Source organism: Danio aesculapii, chromosome 8, assembly GCF_903798145.1.
Source record: "Danio aesculapii chromosome 8, fDanAes4.1, whole genome shotgun sequence".
NCBI classification, from domain to species: domain Eukaryota; kingdom Metazoa; phylum Chordata; class Actinopteri; order Cypriniformes; family Danionidae; genus Danio; species Danio aesculapii.
In genome coordinates, this window is record NC_079442.1 from 26,761,731 (window position 1) to 26,784,007 (window position 22,277).

At 37.9% G+C, this 22,277-nt stretch overlaps 1 protein-coding gene across 1 annotated transcript; it reads right to left on the bottom strand.

The window, feature by feature from the left end:
- Nucleotides 1–1,770: 1,770 nt before the first annotated feature.
- rimkla (ribosomal modification protein rimK-like family member A) lies at nt 1,771–20,892 on the bottom strand. The gene is made up of 5 exons (XM_056463516.1): nt 20,253–20,892; nt 13,484–13,714; nt 8,966–9,052; nt 7,017–7,220; nt 1,771–4,898 (listed from the first exon to the last, which is right to left on the bottom strand). Exons 1-5 carry the CDS (start codon nt 20,413–20,415, stop codon nt 4,366–4,368), a joined length of 1,218 nt encoding a protein of 405 aa, XP_056319491.1. The 5' UTR covers nt 20,416–20,892; the 3' UTR covers nt 1,771–4,365.
- Between the last annotated feature and the right edge of the window lie 1,385 nt (nt 20,893–22,277).

Sequence of the window (22,277 nt, forward strand, 5' to 3'; positions counted from 1 at the left end):
ACAAAAAACAAGCCACGCCCACTGTTGTCTCATTTAATATTCAATTTCTCTATCAACTGCATCACAGTATGAAAAAAAAAGTGCATTTTGGTGCACTTTCTCAAATTTTGATCACATAGATTAGCAAAACATTTGACCACGAGTGTTTACTAGGGCTGTGCGATTAATCGAAATGGAATTACAATTTGACACATTGCTACTAGCTAATCGCAAGAGGCTGCGATTTGAAATTATTTTATTTCCCTTGCTCAGAGCAAATGCATGACTGCCGTCTGTGTGTAACAGTCTTACTAGCCAACTGAGTGAGCACACTTTCGTTCTGTCCAATCAGAATTGCCCAACTGAACTATGTGGAACGCCCACAATTTAAAAAATACAAACAAACAAACAGGAAAGCACGGAGGTGGAATAATGGCGTCTACAGCTTCAGAAATAATCTTAATATTCACCAGCATGGACCACGCCAGACTTCATTGTAGGGATGAAAGGGATAGTAAGGGAACAGTGGGATGAAGGGGAAGGGAAGTAAGAGGATAAACAGTGAACAGGTAGGTAGGTTAATGGGGCATCCTACGATGATGCCCAGAGCCTCTATAATATTTTGGTAGAGTGATTGGACCCCCCAATTCAACCTAGGAGTGAAGAGAGGGTTATAGGATTGTTAATGGAAAGCAAGTAAACAGAGGGAGCGAGGGTGGGTTCGAGAGAACGAGAAGAACAATGCTAGAGGGCTGGTCTGCCTTAAATAAGTTAAGGTGTAGGTGATTGGTTAAGGAGATAAAGTTAGGTGTGGTTCCACTGCTTGGTTGGGTCTTTTGTTAACAAGTTAACTCCATGACAAATTAATATCAACAAAAAATATGGGAATATTTTGGTTTTAAACTCAAAGACAGCAAACAAAAACAGGTCCTTTTTAGGAGCTGTCGCAGAATTGTTGCCACAGCTTACAGATTATTGAGCTAAAGCTTTACTACAAAATTAAATCTCAAAACCATGTGCAATTGCAATTAGGCATGGGCTGATATAAGATTCTGATGGTATGATAACCTTGGATAAAAATCACACGGTTTTACAGTATGACGATATTGTTATTACAGCTCAAAAATATATTCTTTTCAAATGTCTGGGTAAAAAACAAAAACTCTCCACCCCTCCCCCCCTGAAAACAATATATTTTATTTTTTGAAAGTTTTATATAATTTTGGAGCAGTAAATATGTCAGGCTAAATAATTCAAATGAATCATTGACTTCTGCGGTCTTCATTAGTTTCAAAAACACAGATTTCTTTACAATTTAAAATGGCATCTTTGGATATTTTTTCTGCTGAAGATACTGTTGTCTTAAAAAACAAAACAACAAAAAAGTAACAAAAAAAATAAATCTTACACATACCTTAGGAACGGTATTACAGAGAATTTTGGTGGTTTTAAAACCTTGATTTTTCCAATCCTCCAAGCTCCAATACCTTGAAAACAGTTATCGTCCCATGCCTAATCTAATAATATCCGTTAAAAAATAAAATAATAATTCACAATTAGACATTTTCCCCAAATCGCACAGCCTTAGCGTTTACACTGAAAGCCACCCAATCCACTTTACAGTGAACAAGCCTAAAATGTTTCAAACACTGCTTAAACCCATACTTGCCCAGCTGTGACTTGTTCTTAATCTGGAATACATGACTGCACCTTTAATGAGGCAAAATACAGAAGCTCTTGTAAAAGACCACTGTAAAATGTAATGTGTGATAAACAGACAAGCCGACCCAATTTCATGTTCTGGACATTTTTAAAACGTCTTTATTGGTATTATCAGTATTATTACGTAATAACACATAACATCAACGTTAGCGTTCTATCACTAGTAATTTCTTGTTTTAAATTATACAACATTGCTTGGTTTTTGGCATTTAGTTTCCCACTAAAATAAAAAACAGGAGAAAAAAAAAGAAGCAATGAACACATGGAGTCTTAAAACATTTCCCTTTTCCATACCAGAGAGCTAAGTGTTCATTAGCAGCAACTGTTGTTTTTCATATTTAATTATGTGACGCTAAAATAATTGCCAGCTCACATAAGCCAGAGGACAATGAGAATGAGCTCTACTCGGCGTTTTCCACTCGTGTAGATCTGATGAAGACGCATTGGGCTTCTGAGCTGCAGTCATTCTCTGTTTGATTAAGAACTGAGATTTGGAGTCACACAGGTTTGATGCTAAACATAAGGGGTGAAGAAACTTCCTGTTGCATTCTACTGGAAGTGGAGGCAGAGTGTGTAAGAGTTCGTAGAGACCATATGACGTGTTACAGCGAATGCCAAGTGTCAAGAGTTTTCAGGGACACTCGTTCTTGTGTGGGTTGAGGGTGCAAGTCTCTGGTTGCGTGGACTGATGGATCACATCACACACGCGCACACACACACACAAGACGGCAAAATCACAACGCTTGAGAGGGGGGTGGAGGTGTGAAGAGTGTGTTCGTCTCAGGTGAACTACATCTGTTCAGACAAACCCACACTAAAACCCTTCGTCACTCTTCAGACTCTCCCCAAGCAAGATTTTCGCTAATAAACCAGTTTATTTTTCCACTAACAAAGAAAAATAATTATAAATTAGGACAACAAGAGACATCAGAACGCTAAAAAAATGATAAAACAAACAAGAGAGCATGGTCTCACAGCATCTATTTCTCAATATTGTATAACGCTTTGTCCTTCCGTTTATTGGTACACACAGGCAGGACCGTCTCGCATGAATGTGTCATGTTTCAAAGGAGAGGAATTTGATCAAGGCTGCTTCCCTGAGTTAACTCTAAACTTCAAATCTATATTGCATTTTAAAAATGTAAACTAGATTTCATCTAAAGTCGAACTCGCATTCAATTGATCTAAACTCTACGGCGTCTAACATTGTAAACCATTCCGAGCTGGTTTGTATCGTGAGTTTGGTCCACTTGAGGTTTTGTGATCTGTAAGACTTTCGATATGCAAATACAGGATTTTGAGACAATCCAAATAGAGTTGCTTACGTTAAACAAAAGATTACAGCGAATGTTTATTTAGCTCGGATCAATACAGTTCCTGGTTTTCTTTCGAGATACAATTGGCTTTTTCCGACCACCGGGCTGAATTAAGAGAAGTTGTAGCACCCATTTCAGTTGACACTTCAGTTTTATTGTTGCAGTAAATTTGTACAAACAAATCGTTGAAGACAAATAGCTTATTCATCATCAGCGCTTAGTGTTGGCAAACCGTTCAGCCCTTGTGGTAAAAACATTAGTATTTAAAAGTCTACTTGCTCTACTCCTATGCAACTCACTGGTCAGACCTTCTAATATGTGGGAGGTTTGCTTTTCGGGGTGGCAGACATGCAGACTGGCATGTGGTCATTAGCAGACTATTGATCTGTAAACAAAGTGCATTAACCACTTCAAAATGGTGGACGTTCTAAAATGGCCGCCTCATTTACAGAATTACCGAGCAGATGATGCACATGAGAGTCAAGTTCCTAAGGGACAAATCCTCGCTGACCCATTAGGGAGGGTAATTCAAAACGGTTCCCACTTCAGTCGTTCAATTTTACCGTCACCGGCAAAGCAAATGAAACCTTTACACTTGTCTGATCAGCAGTAATTCATTTACTACAGGCAGCCTTTGCAACAGACTAAAATAACTCATACTCACTCATGCTTTAAAAAGAGTCGGGATGGATGAAAATATTCACAGCTTTCCAGTTTTTGTTCTTTCTGTCCCTCTATGTGTGTGTGGGGGGGCATTTTGAGGGCAAGGAGGTATGTGCCTTTGTATATCCTGGTGGGCAGTTGATATTTGGGTCCATTGGGTTTTTACTCTTGCCCCAAGCAATGCGTTATACCTTCAGCCAGGCTTTACCACAAGTAACAGACAAAAAATTCATTCATTCATTCATTCTCTCGCGCTCTCTATACTACAGACTTTAATATGTATGTCAGTATGTTTGTACCCTAAAACCCACATTATGAATGTACATCAGAATCCAGTTTGACGATGGCTGAAAGGTTACATCTGGGAGTCTTGTCCTGATAAAACCACTCTATAGTGCATGCACCTTCAAATAGTGGCAAATGCATATTCAGCTGGTGCACTACAGCCAGGCTGGAAGGTATACACCATCTAGTGTGCTTCCAAAACTGCGCTGTATGATTCTATAGTTTGTCAATGGAGAAGAAACATCAGGGGAGCAGCCTCAGGTGCAGGTTTAGGGAGGGTTAGTATGATTACACATGTGAATGTGTATGTATAAATGTCCACTTTGAGTAAGTGTGTCGCTCTTGGATGCATGTGTATGGTGTGTTTGTAAGTGTGTGCGTTTGTGGCTGTGATTCCAGCTCACTCAGTCAACAGTTTCATCTCACTAGCGAGGAGGGAGTTGATATTGTAGGCGGGGTCTGCGCCAACAGGGGTGGGGCCTGTTTCGGTTAGATCCGCCTCGCTCTCGCTGGAGGTGGAGCTTGTGCTCATGGTGGACATGGCGTCTGGGATGGCACAGGTGGTGCCGAGTGGGCAGATCTCGTTGGGAATACACACCTCTGTGGGGATGATCACCTCAGTGGGGATGCACACCTCTGGCTCGCTGCTGGTTTCGCTGGTGCTGGAGACCACAGAAAGCAGCGACATCTTCCTGCTGAGGCGGCTAGGCAGGAGGGAGAGCACATAGTCTGCCACGATGCCTGCCACGTCCATTCCGCAGGCCTGGTCGAATGCGATGAAGCCCACGTTGGCGTTGGCCTCGCACACCACAAAGGAACCGTCGTTTTTCTGCAGCAGGTCAATCCCGCAGACGTCCATCCCCAAAATATTGCACACCTGCACGGCTAGCTGTTTCCCCTGCTCGCTGAGGGGGCACATCATTCCCACCCCACCTAGAAGAAAAAAAAAAAAAGAGGGAAATCATGAGCAAATAAGCTAATGAGAGATTATGGTCAATACTGTTATTGGTACTTTTTTGATAAATTGGTACTTTTTTTGCAAGCATCCTATAACGATTATGCATCAGGACAGTAGATGGCAGTGTTGGGGGAAGTTACTTTTGAAAGTAGTGCATTACAATACAAAGTTACTCCCCCAAAAAAGTAACTAATTGCGTTACTTGGTTACTTTTTATGAAAAGTGATGCGTTATATTACATTTGAGTTACTTTTCCTTCCCTGGCTGAGGTTTGATTTCGGTCAAAACTTGCAGGTGTTTTTTCACCTTTTTTATTTAGAAGCTCTGCATTTAACAACCTCCTACAGTACAGAACCTACACCTTCATTTTCCTTCAAAAAAAAAAAAAAAAAAAAAAAAAACATGTAGGATAAAGTTATATTTTGAGAACTTTCTGAGACCAGAGCTATACATGCTGTATATACAGATTAATGACAGCATGTAATGGGTTTGCTACTGTTGTATGTTTAGTGTTATTAGTTAAATAAATCCACTGTCCATTAACATAAAGATTGCAATAAAGCCTAAGAGTACTAACATGAAAATTTATATTAAAGGCAAAAACAGATTTTAAACCTTTAAAATGTTTAACAACAAAATTAACAGCAAGACTATAAAAAAACATCCCTGAATCAAAATAATTTTTGGAGCTTTATGAATTTAATAAATTGCTTCAAGTGGCCTTAACAAATGTGTAAATAATTTCGTAAAATAGAAAATAATCATACTATATTACAAAACTTAGTCGCTTCTACAGAAGACAGTGGCTGCATCTCCTCAACAAAATAAATAGCCATTTTTTTGGTTTAGTCTAATTAATTGTTTTACCTGGAGAACGTGAACTGATTTCAATCATTTGTTGTTTAGCTGGAGGTGGGGAGCAGGTGTAGTGCTTCGCATCCAGTTGTTTTTTTTTTTGATGTCGTTTTCTTGCAGTTGTCAAGAGTTTTACTTGCACAATCTACACTTAACAATCCACTTCTTTTCTTCGATGAGTTCAAAATAACAAGAATCCATTGTAAAAATGTAAGTCTCCGGCCTGCCATTGTTTCTGTTTCTGACTCTAGTGATGACGGGCAATTCTTGAATTAATTGTTTTTTTTTTTTTAACCTGGCCTTCTAGTGAATCGGTGGAACCATTAAAGTTGAGTGTGACTAACGTCATTTTTATTCTGCAATATATTTTGTAAAAGCCAATTAAGCAAAATAAAAAAGTTATTTGCGTTACTTGAAAAAAAAAAAACTCAAATAAGATTACTTTTTTAAAAGTAATGCGTTACTTTACTAAAAGTAATATTATTATGTAACGTGTATTACTTATATTACCCCAACACTGGTAGATTGAGTTTACTTCTGTGGTTTTTCAAAGGCATTTGACCACATGATCGTGTGCGCACAATACGAAAGCAATCCAATCAGTTTTTGACTACCCTTTGAAAGTGCTTCAAAGTGAACAGGCACAAAAAGCAAAAGGTGTAAATGATGTCAGCTGAAGTACACCAATTATTATTGTTTATAAAAAAAATAGCTTGCACAAATCGCAAAAAATACCCAAATCTATAAACTGTAACTTCTTAAAAAAAAAAAAGGTACAAATAAAAAAAGACAAATAAATGAATATTATTAATACTACAGCAATCATCATCAAAATTATTAGCCATCCTTTTCCTTTGTCGAATTTTTCACAGTATTTTCTATAATATTGTTTTCTTCTGTAGAAAGTCTTATTTGTCTTAATTTCATCTAGCATAAAAGCAGTTTTCAATTAAAAAAAATGTAAAGGGCAATGAAATCAGTTATTGGAAATTAGCCATTAAAACTGTTTAGAGATGTGTTTAAAAAAAATCTTTCCATTAAAACAGAAATTTAGAGAAAAATATATATACAGAGGCTAATAATTCAGGGGGACTTCAACTGTTTATATTACATTAAAATCCACTTTATGTGGCACATTACTTGCCTGGCTAAAATTAATTTTACACTATATTATTCAAAATGATGAAATTTTAACTACAACATTTTGAATATTTCAGTAGAAGTGCATAACTGCATACCTAGTGAGCAGTTGCTCTGCATGCGTCCGTCGGTAGAGCAGCGCAGCATGGAGCCGATCACTCTCCCGCCAACCAGAACCACCCGCACATCCCGACCGTGACTTTCCTTCACATACTCCTGAAACAAGTATGGGGCTTCATGGCGAATCAGATGACAAAGGTCCGAGAGATGGTGCTTATCCCGGGCCAGGAACACGGCTTTACCTGTACAGATCAAAACATGGCACCAATAAAGACCAGCTATGATTTATCAGTGTTGAGGTTTTATACAGTAAGGAAAAAAGGACAAAATAAGAGATTTGGGTAATTGTCATCTATCAGCTCAGAGAGGAGGCATGTTAGACTGCAGGGAGGCCTTATAGAAGCCAAGGGTCAAGCCTTTTGCTAAAGGGTGCAAAGGTGATTCAGCAGGACTGGGAAATCTGCAGATGTTCAACCATCAGGCTGCCGTCACTCCACCCAATTCCCCATCGGTCAGAGGAAACCTTCCAAAACATGCAACAGTCTAACAAAGGTCAGCGTTGTGTGTCCTTTTACTTTCTTCTGCAATTCTAGCGAACTGATAGCCTTTTAACAAATAGCTGAAATGTGTGTGTGCGCAAGCCCTGCTTAACAAACCACTCACTTTAAGCAATACATTCACAATTTATGGTCATTACCGGATACTTATTAACTTTCAATGCATTCCTGTCTCCTTTTGACCCAGCAGAATAAACAGACTCCAAATAATTGTTATATTAAACCCTTACAAATGCTAAAAGAAAATTAAAACATGATTTCAATGTTTTCAGTTTTCTTTATACAAAAAGCCAATAAAACTATATATTTTAGATACAGGCAAGTATGAATAAAGCAGCTTTATAATCGTAAATGACAGTCAAATTTATCTTGTTATATCAGTGACCATAAAATAATTAGCCTTTTCCCGCCCATTTCTCACACTTTTGGGACCATTTGTTTTTTATAGATGGTGTATTCAATTACAAATCACAAAGGCAAGGATTAAAAAAAAAAAAAACTCATGCTAATAACCAAAACTAGTGATTTACTAAATAGTTTTTACCTCTTTTTCCTCCTATGGGAGCCACTCACATAATGAATGGAAGATGATGCAATAAACCATTTACTCAACAAGCTTGAAACCATCATGCAACATTTTCAAACCACATGCACAGACTGGTTGGACTGATCTAAAAGATATTTTTTAGCCAAACGACCAAATCATTTTTATTTGACCACTCAGTGTATTTTTTTAAAATAGTGTATTTTTAAAAAAAAATTAATTATTGAGAAAATCTCATTTAAACTTGTCATTTCCAGTAGAAAATGTACTAAATGTATTCATAGAACAATACATTCACTTAAGAATCTAATTATTTTTGGCATAAAGGAAAAAAAAAATCTGTAATTTTGACAATGTATTTTACACTACAGCCAAAAAACAATAATAAAATAAAAACACACAACAGACATAATTATGTGCTGCGGGTCACATATTACATCACAGATAAATGAATGGCCTTAATGGTTTCATAACTTTTAGTTTTATCATTAAAGTGAGATCTCATCTGAGAGACTAACCTCATTCAGATCCATTTGCGTAATTCTGAAAGATTGCTGATCAGCAAATACCCTGAAAACAACTGCAGTTGTAAAATAATTGCGCTTTCAGCACTCACAGACCTCAAATTTGTTTGAAAAAAAGAGAAAGCAGGACAAAGACGCTTTCTTTCCTTCTTCCAGTGCATATAAAGACAACCTTTGTTTTAAAGGTAAAAAGAGATGATGTTTCTAAGCTGCCTGATTTCTTTATTTGGAGATCCATTTATGTTCTCAGGGCTCCTGAAGGTTTGTCAGCGCTCAGATCTGAAGTCTAATGTGGCCTTGTTTCTTTCAGTCCCCCAAAGGGCCCATTATGCACAGCGGCTGTTTTAGGATCAGTGATTTACCTCTATGTCCACGAGCATTCTTCACCACCACAGGGTAACCCAGCGGCTCAGCTTCATCAATCATCTTGCGGAAGTTGTCATGTCCTCCTGCAATCACGAACACAGACACAGGTTAGTGACAATGTAATTAAAAAATTAAAGTGAGATTCAACTGGAGTGCAAAATTCCTGAGTGATATGCAAGCAGCTTTAATGAAACGAGCGACACTGAGACATTCAATATCCACATGAGAAGGACTGCAGCACTGACAGATTGTTTTTTGCCTCGTACAATGTTTCCTAAACTATACTCCATCCAGCTACGTGGCCAGTTTCTGAAGGTTAACAGCTCAGATGTTTTTTGGAAAATACGTGCTTTAGATGAAACACCACGACCACATGTTTGACCCAGAGGCTGCTATACAAACAATTATTGGTCTATTTTTGTACTCGAGATTCATTTTCATTCAAATGAAACATTTTCATTCAAAGGCCGAGATATGCTGTTCTATTTGTCTTCATGTCAATTTACAAATAGAACTTTCAGCAGGTAAAAGGGCAAAATTGCCTGTGGTTAAACAGAGTAAATTCAGGAATCAGAGAGTGAAATTCAATACCTTTAAAAGACCTTTTTAAAGACTTTTTCCCATACATTAAGACCTTATAACTACTTTAGGTTTCAACCAGAAACACTGGTGAGATTTTAACTTGCAGCATATTTACTAAATAGAAATGTAAGAGACTAATCCAAAACAAACATTATTCATATAAAAAAAATATGAATTATTCATATAAAAATCTATTGAATCTAGCTAATTCAGCAGGTTAGCGCATATAGAACTGCAGAAATAACATTGTTGCCTTGGTTTACTATAGTAAACCAAAGCAGCATGATGTCAAATCTGGTAGGATTTCATTGATTTCATAAACTACATGGCATCCTGATATTCACAGATTTAATTCAGGCAAACTTTAGCATACAACCATACATTACATAAACATACAATTTAATGCCTTGCAAAATAGTATTTGAGACTTTTTAAGGGCCTTAAATTTCTCTACATTGATTTATCAACTTTTAATTCTTTATGACCCCGCGGACACACTGTTAAACAAAACCGGTTATGGTCATCACGGCTAAACTGAAAAGTGAATTTGCAGGGTGTTTTTCTTTTTTTAGATCTGTACACCAGATTGCGCATTGCTGTGACAATTATTCAGCCACATTTTTAAATTAATGAATAGAGTAGCCAATCAGAGGGCTTCAGTTAAGTCACCACTGACAATGCTTGGATTTGTAGAGCACAAACAAATACTGACTGAATCCAGTGCAATCAATTGACGACAAGATTTCTGTAATTGCCACCAAGTTCTAAAATAATGCACAATATTAATTTTAATAGTTTTAATTAATAGTTTTTGCATAACTTGCAAAACCAACTTATGATGTCATTTAAAAATAGCTTTTTGTATTATCAACATTAACAATACACTGAAAACTATTTTTGTCTTGTTTGTGGTCTAAAAATCTTATAAAAACTAAAAATAATCTTAAAATCAAATCAACATTAAGCGAGTTTTTTCTTAAAACATGTTAAATTATTTGCGAATGGGGTACGCAGAACATGCTTGAATTGAGTGATCTAGTGTTGGGTTTAAAATAAAATTTACTTGAAGCATTATTTTTGCAGCGTAACATCAAGAGCAATAATCAACAACCAGTCACTATATTGCAGTCCTACCCTTAGTTCCCTTCTTCATAAATTAATTTACATACAAATATGTAAGTGTGTTGTCACTGATAACAGATATTCTTTCTCATTAAGTAAGTATGGAGGCAAGTAAGTTCAGTTAGTCTGTTACTCCAGCTTGAGAGATGAGTGATCAGTTATTTATTTCAACACTAAAAACACAAAAATGTACGTTTCATGTCAGGCTGTTTAGTACTTCAACAACCAGAACTTGACAAACATGTTTTAAGTTAAAGAAAGCTTAAAGAAAACTGCCTAACTTGCTTTCTTTTCTTGAATTTATATCAAATTTCCAAACCTTATTTGCATTTAGCTTTCAGTGTTTGGTAAAGGCCTGGATTTTCAGTTAACACACAGCCGCAGGTTTCATTCGGCTTAAGATGACAAACAAGACAATGTGCACGCATAGACAGAAAAAAAGGCTAAGCAGTGGGTAGAAATATAATTTAAGCTCAAACCCAAACCACAGTAAGTATAACTACTGGATACATCTATACAATGTATATGCATATGCCTCAGTCTTCTGCAGAAAAATGTTTTTTTTTCTGAGCAGAACAGATGAGCACCAGTAATGTTGAATGCAGGGTTTCTACAGGTTTCTTCAAGCCAAATTTAAGACCCTTTTAAGGCTGTTATGAATGAAATCTAACACTTTTACAAGGCTAAAACCTAAACATTTTTTAGTTTTTGTATTATTGGAAGTTCATATAAAAGGATGCGTCTCTTTAGTTCTCTTTCCCTGATTAGGGAATTTAATTTGGAGAATCCACTGTAAAAATGGCTGCTGTTGAGAGATTATTAGTTATTGGGTGTAAATTGCGTAGTTTTACTTGGACAAAAGAAAATGAAGACCCGTTTAAAATGACTTAATATTTTCTACAACACAATATTTCAGTGAATTTAAAACTTTAAGGCCTAAAATTTTGCTTAAGACTTCAAGACTCAACTGACACCCTGTAAATATATGGGTCGAGAGGAGAAAATGAAGGCCATGTCGAACCGGCCCTGCCAGCAACCCATCACTACAGCAGCTGTAACTGCTGTTCTACACCCCCTCCCCTTTATTTTCAATCTCTGCCTCGCCGCTTTCTCTTTTTGGTTTTCTTTAGCTAATCATGAGGGCTTCCCCTCTCATTCTGCAAACAGGAGACTGTCACTTAAACCATTGTCTGGCTGAATGAATGAAAAATACATACACGCTACCATCCAAATGTTTAGGGTTCATTATTTTACAACAACAACAAAAAACCTTTTCTTGCTTGTTCAAGCTACTTTAAAATGAGCTGAAACAACACAATTTATTAGATTTCGTTGGGCCAACTTAATTGTTTTAAGTTAAATCCACTTAAATTTGTTAGATTACCTTAATCGATTTGAGAGTTTGTGAAACCCTGCATATTTTATAGTGTATGAATACAAAAACTGCATTTATTTGATCAAAAAGAGCGTAAAAACAGAAATATTATAATATAAATAACTTCTCTTTTTTAACATAGGTTTAAGATATAATTTATTCATTGGATGGCAAAGGAATTTTAGTAGCCATTATTTTAGTCTTCATGCTTAAACGACACAACATAAAAACCACTGTATTACATTGATTTGGGGTCAATAAATGTTTATCAATGTTAAAATTACTTTAAATAAAAGCTGTTATTTGAAAGATCTCTCCAAACCATGTAGATCTTTGAAAAAGTTCTTTCATACTGATCCATGAAAACAGCCAAAACTGCTGTATTATTAATGCCAGGCCAATAGCTGGTGATGTCACCTTGTGAAGAAACCCTACACGTCTACACACATACGGTCCTATAGTCCTCCTGTGTATGAGTTTTTAGTACTCATACTCCAGCGTCTTTACAAATTTGTTTTTGTAGTTTACATGGACACAATAATGGCAGCGTTTTCAGAAACTTGCCATTTAAAACCCATTTGAAAATGCAATCTCAATAATTATTTTCCATATTGAACAATAACGATATACATTTCGATATAATTTGTTAATGCTTCCAGATTTATGAGTACCCCAACAATGACTGAAGCCACAAAAATTAAAAAGTCCATTAAACAGCATAACATTTTTCGGCGGATAAATGTTTGGTGAACGAAAATTTGGTACATCTCTAATAAACACACTTTTAGAATAGCATTGTTGCACATTTCTGCTGTGTGATTGGCTCTTTGATCAATATGGAGTAAAAAGGTCCAGAGCTTATCGTTTATGACTAATTTTATTGCGATTTGATATACTATTGTTTATCAGCCCTGCCCCAGTTTCAGCCCTCCAACATACCAATTTAAATGCAAATAAATGGCCTAAATGTATTTGTTTGAAGTTTAACCATGTAAATTTAGTCAGCTTTATAAGCCACCATTCTATTGTCAGCAGCCTCTTAAATCTTTTTGGCTCAAGACTTCTGGTCTCATTTACTTTTATTGATTTCTAGACGTTAAAAACAGCTTGTTATGCTGCTTGATTTTGCAAACTGATATTTTCATATAACATTATTATACTGATTATAATTTCTGCCGTTTATTATCCCTAGTCATTTCTCCCATAAGCAACATGATCGGAAGTACTAAAAAAATAAATAAAATTAATAAATGAATAAATAAAATTAAACATTTTTTTTTTAATAAAAAAAAAAAAATAAAAAATAAAAAATCACAAATAAAGCGCATTTCCACATCGCAGCACATTTTTTTCCAGTAAAAACAGAAAACCTAACAGCTTGATTACTTTACAGGCTAGACATCGACTTGTTTCCAACACAAAGATGATGTCTCACCATATGAGTACGTGTCTGGCAGAGGGACTCCATGCCCGGCGAGCTCCTGGAAGGTCCAAAACTTGTTGACACAGTTGAGAATAGCCTGAGGGCGGTTGACCAGACGACAGCCCATCTTCTCCAGGTGACGCAGGACTGTGATGTCGCTGTCCGACTGGACCCATGGGGTAGGAACGCGGACCACAGCAACCTGCGGGTATGAGGTAACAATCTCCTGCCCAACCCGCAGACCTGAAAAAGAGAGAGAGAGAGAAAGCAAAGGAAAGATAAATCACATGTTGCAGGCAGTGCAGTGCAGTCTGTGTTTTGGCCGCCGCAGTATTGTGAGGAAGGATTACACTTGTGTATCCGAGCAACCAATAAGAGCCAGACTTACATTATGAAGCGTCGCCCCTTTCTCTTTCTCTAAAACACACACATACACACGCTCAGAAACGTTCAGTATGACAGATGAGCTGGCCTTGATCCACAAAACAACACACGATGGCATCTGTGTAATACTAAATAGCTGATCTCCTTCTGAGAGCCGTTACACAATACTGCAGAAGGTCGCTTGCTTAGCTTCACTATTGCGACGTTCTTGCTGACCTAGTAACCCAGTTTGCGTTGCTTTCTGCTTTTAATTAAGATACCAGTTTGGTTTCATGCTCAATTAACACCAGACTTTACTTAGAAAATCGAAAAATCTGGTTTTAAACGCATATGCGGATTGAATTAGGGTTCAAAAATCATACTTTTTGACACGGATCACCAGTGCAAGAGCAGATGAAAGAACGCTAATAAAAATCACACATATGTCATTCTGTTGTTTGGCTGGAACAGAACACAAAACAGCAGATGACGTTGAGAAAGGATTTCAGAGACTACATAAAGCCAAGCATATGTATTTTGAGAAATGTACAACAGGGGAGGCTTGAGACAAACAAAACATGAATGCGTCACAGAATTTCTCATCTCTCCTGCTTCTCCGCCATCTTAGGATGGAGCAACACACACACATATACACACAAAGCACGACTCAGCATCTTCAGTGGCAACTGCTACATCAGCACTCCCTCTTCCTCTCATGGATCAGAGCGGAGAGCACTTCAATGCATGCCATTAAAGAGACATGACGGAACTATAAAGGCAAATAACTAAATGAAGGGGGAAAAATGCTCAGGAAGACGTTTAAATGATGTTATACAACACGTTTTGAATTTATGGTATGATGACGGAACAGACAGTCATCTGTTTTGAATTTTCTTTTCCACCTGGCTGAACCGCACCTTATCCCAAAACCTAGTGCATTCCCTATAAAGATAGCCTCTCAAACATTAGCCAATGTTAGACAGCAACTCTGGGTGCTGCATTAACTGTGATCAACCTGCAATGTGTTGCATTTGATTTTAATCAAGTTGACTTTAACATGTTGATGGTCTTAAAGTGTAACAATCATTAGAACAATACACATATCAGGTCCAACAATTAAATACAACAAACTATGACAACGGCAAATTTCACTATGGTCACCTCTTAAAGGTCCTAAAGAGGCTAATATTTGTGTGTGATTAAAAATGTAAAGCAATATATTCAAGTTGTGTTGCTTAATAGTTTATTGAAAATACACTCTACAGAATTTTTTTAAATATATTTTTAACAACTATTATCATTATGTCCTTGCTGAAAATGATACTCCAGGGTTTCTGCAGGTTTCACCAAGTCAAATGTAAGATATTTTAAGACCCTTATAAATGAAATTTCAGACTTATACAGGGCTAAACTGCAAGGATTTGTACTTTAATAGATAGAAAAAAAATACTACTTGAATAATACTTAAATAATGTGTCAAAACAAGCAAACAATATATACTTTTCTTTGACAAGCTTTAAAAACTATAATAAATGGGTGACATAAATGAACGACAGTCTGTCCAGGTCAGTGTCCTCACCACATATGGTCTATAAATACATGGAGAACTTACAAATGTTATTGTGAGGAACCATATTGTTCAATAGAGTTGTAAACAGAGTTTTGGTAGAGGTTTTATTGAGCTATATTGTTGGTGACTGTATACAGGTGTTGGCCTGATTGGGTAGCTTTTCCTAGACATTGGAAAATTAAGACCCGTTTAATATGATTTAAGACCTACAAGTCAATTTTTCAGCTTTTAAAAGGCCTAAAATTTTGTTTTTAAAATTTAAGACATTAAGACTAAGACCCTGCAGATACCATGTAATCTTAAAACAAAATAAATGCCGTAGTGTAGTCACCATAAAGGGATAGTTCACCCCAAAATTTTAATTCTGTCATCGATTATTCTCCCTTCACTTGTTCCAGCTTGAAGAAAGCTGGAAACCTGTAACCGTTGACTTCCATATTATTTGTTTTTCCTACTAGGAAAGTCAATGGTTACAGGTTTTCAGCTTTAGGAATATTTGTTTTGCGTTCCATAGAATAAAGACAAAGGTTTATACCCTCTTGAGTGTGAGTAAATTTTCATTTTTGGAAAAATTATCCTTTTAAGTTAAAAATAAATTAAATGTTTTCTATGTTGCATATTTCACAGCACCCATTAATATGGCAGCCCAATTAATTTTTGTTTGGGCTACCTTTATCCCAACCTTCAAATAAGTAACGTTGCAAAAAATAAATATTGGGTACAATTTATAGACCAACTAAAAGCGAAACGATTATCTTACGATCCAACCCTCAGACTGATCTGACTAATTTCCTGAGGAAATGACAGTCAAGCACTCACTGCATTATCGAGAATCAGCCCTCGAGCACTTGTTAGAAAACAATCAAAAGGTGTGTATACACCTCTACATGACAAATTTGTTTAGTATTGAGTCTTTTTTTGTATTTGCCCCAGGCGCAATCATTAAATGCATTCATAGAGTCAGAACATATACTGTAGCACACATGCTGTCTAGCTCGCTCACTTCCCCTTCTGTGGCAGCTGGTTAAGAAACATGACTGACAGTGACACACACACACACACAACGAATTCAGAGCAAGTGAGTATTTCAGGATAACCTACTATGTTAAGAACAGTATAGACAGAGGTTTAACCTACTTCAGAAGGATTCTGGGAGGGTGAGGTGAGCTGGTTTAGATACAGGTAGCTAAACAGACAAAACAAACACAAGGTAAGTAATCCCCAATAACAGACACCATGGTTAATCAGTGTCTGGGCAATATACCACACAAATAATAAATAATCTACCATTTAATTGTTTGGGGTTAGTAAGATTTAATTTATTAAAACAATACAGTGTCTTTATTGAAATAACTGATCTTAAAAAAAACTCAATATCAGCTCAATCTTAAATGGATTACAATACAAAATAAATATTGTAAACACCTACTAGTATATCGATTTGGTGCTCAGCTCATTATTAATGTTGAAAAAAAAATGTGATTATTTGTGTGAAAACTTTTAAGATTCCTTGATGGGCAGAAAATACTTTTTAAAAATCTGTATTTTTGTAACATTAAAATGGACTTGACAGTGCATCCTCACGAAAAAAAGGATTAACTTCCCATTTATTTGAAACTTATTTAACAACTCCATTAAACAATTGTTTTTGTTAATCAAAATGCTTCATGAGTTCAAATATGTCATTGAGTTGCCAATTTAAATCCATTCTGAACTACATATTTAAAAAAAAAAAAAAAAAGGTTAGATTGACCCTCCATTCAACACCAAGCTTGACCACAGTCAACAACTCCGTAACATATAGAGCCCAAATCACGAGACTAGAATTTGGCATTCATTCCAGTTCAATTCTGACTAAAGCTTTATGACATTAGCATACATCACAGAAACCCTTAACTGAAGCCACCAAATTCAGAAGTGTCAAACAAGGAAGATCCTAACCCAATTGAACAGCCTTTAGCATTTAGATTATGAAACGTGCATCTAAATGTGGCTTTAACAGTACCTCAGAAATGAAGTCAAAATTGAATTCAACCTAATTGCTTCAGCAGCATGAATGCTCATGTAGTTGAATGCATTCAGCCACAAAAGTCCACCTACTAACCCACTTCCTAAACATTACTTACGTGCTGTTGAAGCACACTAACCAGATGGGAATTACACTTTGCTATCTGAAATCATAAATTCAAGGCAACAAATGATAAAAAGGCACCATGTTCATTTACAAATTCTGCGAACACAAAACCACACTCCCAGAACTGCATTCCAGAGCCATCTTTTGCATCCATACACAAATTGGTAGGTTTATTTTGAAATATTAGATTGGAAGTTCAGGAATAAGCCCAAACATGCACTACACTGAGAAAAAAAATACTGTTTATACACCAGAGAATGTATCTCCCTCATAAATCCATGATTTGATTGACCAAATGCACCTTAATGCTAGATGTAAACAAAGCCTTGTTAGACAGCAGATATCATTTAAACACTTCACCTCTCTATTGATACAATGAATGGTCTTGGGATGTGGCTGATTAAATGATACTGGTGTGAAGTTTCACTTACCACCAACTAGAGTTCAATACAGTCACATGTGCGTTATCTGCATGTTTTATTATTGCATTTTTCAGCATGCTAAGATGCAGTAAACCGGTGTTAGATTTCGCATCTCTTAGAGGAATGGACACTTGACATCAAGAACTAACACGCACACACTTGGTTCACACCATCACATGAAGTGAAAAATCACGCTGCTAAGTCCTGAATCCTGATTGCCTATTGATTGGTTGATTGCCGCATGTGGCGCAACACGCACAGCAGGAGATAAGATAACTATACACTCTTCTACCGTATTTTAACAGATTCCCAAGCACATTTGAAGAATCCATCTTCAAATCCTGCTCTTTAACGGCAATGTCTGACTGACACAAAAGATCATGATTATGTGCTGACCTAGTCTATGTGTCTCACGCTGATGATGTAACTCAGCAGTATGTCAGGATCTCCGGGGGTTTAAATCCCAGAGCTGACCAACTGTCAACCACCACCTAATCGGACCAAGACAGGATCCAGGCCAGCAGATTAAACACACACACACACACACACAAACATACATGACAGGCCAACAACCTGCTCCAGTTGTGCTGCTGTCATGCAGTCCAGACAGCTGTCTACCTTTGCATTAAAGTAGGTCAATACGGTCAACAACACTTATATTGTTTGTTCAGGTCCCGTTGTTGTTAGGGAATGTTGCAGTCACACCACTTAACTTAAAGTAGCTGATTCAAAGCAAAGCTGCATTGGTGCATAGCCACTCCCTTTACCTCAGGCCCATGCAAAATGCACTGTCCCAGTCCCCATCTGCCACCCCCTTCAAAATACGTTGTTGGGCCAAAGCAAAACAGCCCCACCCACCCACAATGGCAACCCTGGTGTCAATGACTCAGATCATTGTCTTATGAAACACTTTGTAACTCACGGTGAGCTTATAATATCATAGGGATAGTTGAGATGAAAATATCCCCATCATTCAGCCTCATGCTTGTATATGACTTCCAAGAACAGTCACTTTATTCAGTGACTTGCATTGTATGGATAAAAAAAAAGATGCAACTCAGGTGAACGGAGACTCAGGCCGCCAGCCTCTAACATACTGCCCAACATCTTTTGTGCAACATAAATGAGGTTTGAAACAGAAACATTGATTGAATAATGGACTTGTTTGTGATTTGTCTCTGTAACACAGATGCTTATATATATATATATATATATATATACACACACACATATATATATATATATATATATATATATATATATATATATACACACACACATATATATACACATATACATATATATATACACATATATATACATATATATATATATACATATACATATATATATATAGGGGTTCTGCTTGCTCCAATTTCTTCCACACAGACACGTTTGTTTTTGTGAATTGTGGGGACATAGGTTTCCATTGGTTTATACTGTACACACATTATTTTCTATGGGCATCAATGTTACCTAAATCATCTTGGTTAGAATCGTCGTTTCAGATGATTAAGTAGCTATAAAATCTGGTTAAACTAGATTTATGACTCAAATATACTCACACCTATGCTGAATCTCTTAAGCATCTAGGACACCACATGTTCATCAGGCTATATGTGCTTGGTTTTGCAACCAGCCCGTGATGCTAATACATTAATAATCGTCTAAAAGACGATGCAAACATCTTCCGGCTGATTAAACATTTTAATGGTGAGGTGTGCACGTGACGAATCGATTATCTCGATTAAAAGCCTTTGTATGTGGAAGCTCGAGCGAATGCGTCACAACGCCTGTTTCATTCATTTCGACCAAATCAATTATAAACCTTGTAAAGGTGAAATAAAAATCATTAAATAATAGCGAGTGTTGCGCCTAAATATAACGGGTCTTTGTGAACGTCGCGCCATCTGCGCTCGAGGCTTTATGTGTTGATAATGAACGCGCTCGCGCCGCACACTCGTGACTGTTCGCGCGCACATGGTGCAACAATAAACGGTAATATCGATACATTCGCCCCAGCATTAGCATATCAAGTCCTCGATGAAAGATTACAACAATTTCTCAAATATTCTCAACGGCCTCTCATCCTGTGGTAGCTGACTGGCTGAAAACTGGGTTAGGCGGTCACCCACACGCACATCTACACAAAACACACTCGCACGGTGATGCACATCCGCTCAATCATGCGCGCCAGCCATACACACTGACCAGATATTCAGCCAACTCGACAGTTTAAACACAAAACAATTTCAGTGCAGATGCGTATGTGAGTGTGTGCGCTCTCTTTACCGAGCTGGCCGTCGGTGATGGTCAGGACGATCTCATCCATCAGAAGATAGCGGAATTCAACATCATCCTCGGCGCAGCGCTCCTTCAGAGCCCGCAGGATCTGGATCTGCGGATACTCCTGACTGATCCGCCGGTCGGTGATGAACCACACCCGGGAGCACATGTTTTTGGAGTGCGGAACTTCGGGTAACGCTAGCTGCAATAGGGACACGAAGCTGATGCCACACAAAGAGCCGCAAAGCGGGTGTTAAAAAAATCCAGATGCTCCGGTCTAAAAAGATGCGAGACTGCTCAAAAACACAGCTAAAATCGACTGTTGAAGAAAACACGTTGAGAGGTCGCGGTTTTGCCTCCCAAATAACCGAAAGATGATAACGCGCTCCCCCACTGAGGGGCAACAGTAACTGCCCCCGACACGGGCTAACAAAAGCCTCGGGTCCTGTCGCTCAATACGATTCAGACTTAAACGATAAAAAAACCCGACAAAATGGAGAGAGGGCGGATGAGAGGCTGGATGTTGTGACGAGTGATGCCCCTGCTGATCTCCGGTGCTCGCGCTGCTCTCTCAACCCTACGCCTCGGCTTTTCCAGCACGCGCTTTGCGTTTACAACTCTTTCCCTCGCGCTCATGCACTGCCCTCGCCAGCCAATGAGCGAGCAGATTTCCCACTCACATCGACTAGAGTCTTAGCCGCGAGCCAATCAGAAAAGAGAACAAGAGGAGGCTCGAGGAGTCCGCTCGAGCCAATGGCAGATGCGAAGGGAACGATGCAGAGGGGGGCTTGACGTATGCGCGGACGCGCGCGTGCTCGCTCAATGCTATGATTTTTGTGTGCATGTGTGAGCGCGTGGCAGAAATTTCACAGACGGGAGAGGGAGGGAGTCCGCAAGAGCGCGCACTGCCCCCGAACCGGTTCAGACCGGGCGCGGGGAGGTTTGGTTTGGTTTGGATACCAACGCCTCTGTCTTGCTCATGCTACGTGTTGAAACGGTCAGAGAAAAAGCGGTTGAGAGAAGAATCCCAACGCTCGAGGAGGCGGAGAGTGAGCGCGTCTGAAGCGCATCCTCGCTCTTTTGTGTTGCTCGACTCGTGCTTTCTTGGTGTTGTGGCATCCCCATAACAACTAAACAATGGTCATTTTCTTACAAGTGGATATGGATAGTTTATCAGGATAGAAATTTGAGTCAATGTATAACCATGATTCAGAGCAACGTCTAGGTTTTGTTAAATTCCTGCTGTTTTAATGACAAACACATAACTCAAGGCTGTTCACATGATGCGTGTCAGGGATGCAGAACCCTTAATATTTTCATACCGCAACAAATGACCCACTTCGGCTTTGTTTACACCCAGAGAATCGGGAGGGGCGGGGGAAGAGAGAATAGGCATTACAGCATATAAAAGCCATTAATCTGACTGGTAAATAAGAGAGGTGTTTAAGTAAACTCAAAGCTGACTCAAATGAATTCTCTCTGCGCTGTGAAATGTGATCTGAAAAGTTCACACAGTAATAGCACGATGCAGTAAAATCCTTATTTCACCCTAAATAACTGTTTGCCCCGCCTTAATTCGACATAACACGTCCATCAACCCCCAGCGCCAAATTCCTTAGCCAATCAGATTTCATTCAATACTTTCAGGGCGGAACCGTTATGGCGTGATGCATGTTAGTTATTTCTCATATATCAATACTTACATTTCACATCGGACAGCCTTAAGATAGGTGACCCTCTCACCTTACCAAAGTTATTTGATCTGATGGACAAATGTAAGTTTTTCTTAAGCAAATTGGTTACAAATACATTATTTCTAAACAATGAAAAGTACAAGACGCCAGTGATGTGGGCGATGGGGATGTAAATGTGGCGGTGCTGCGATTATGCGGCGAGTCAATGCTGCCACTCAGTGGGTGTTTTTTGTAAAACATTTACAGCATATTATAATGTATTCGCTTTGAAGAAGCTTATAAGTGTATAATAATTATACATATAGACAATTTCAGTGTCACTGGCCCATGAATAGCT

Bases quoted from the DNA above. Each gene is read 5' to 3' on its own strand.
- rimkla (XM_056463516.1), bottom strand. From the start codon at position 20,415: ATGTGCTCCCGGGTGTGGTTCATCACCGACCGGCGGATCAGTCAGGAG. The intron at 9,053-13,483 runs GTGAGACATCAT...TCGTGATTGCAG, and splicing joins GCCAGACACGTACTCATATG to GAGGACATGACAACTTCCGC. The intron at 4,899-7,016 runs GTATGCAGTTAT...TTTTTCTTCTAG, and splicing joins GCAGAGCAACTGCTCACTAG to GTGGGGTGGGAATGATGTGC.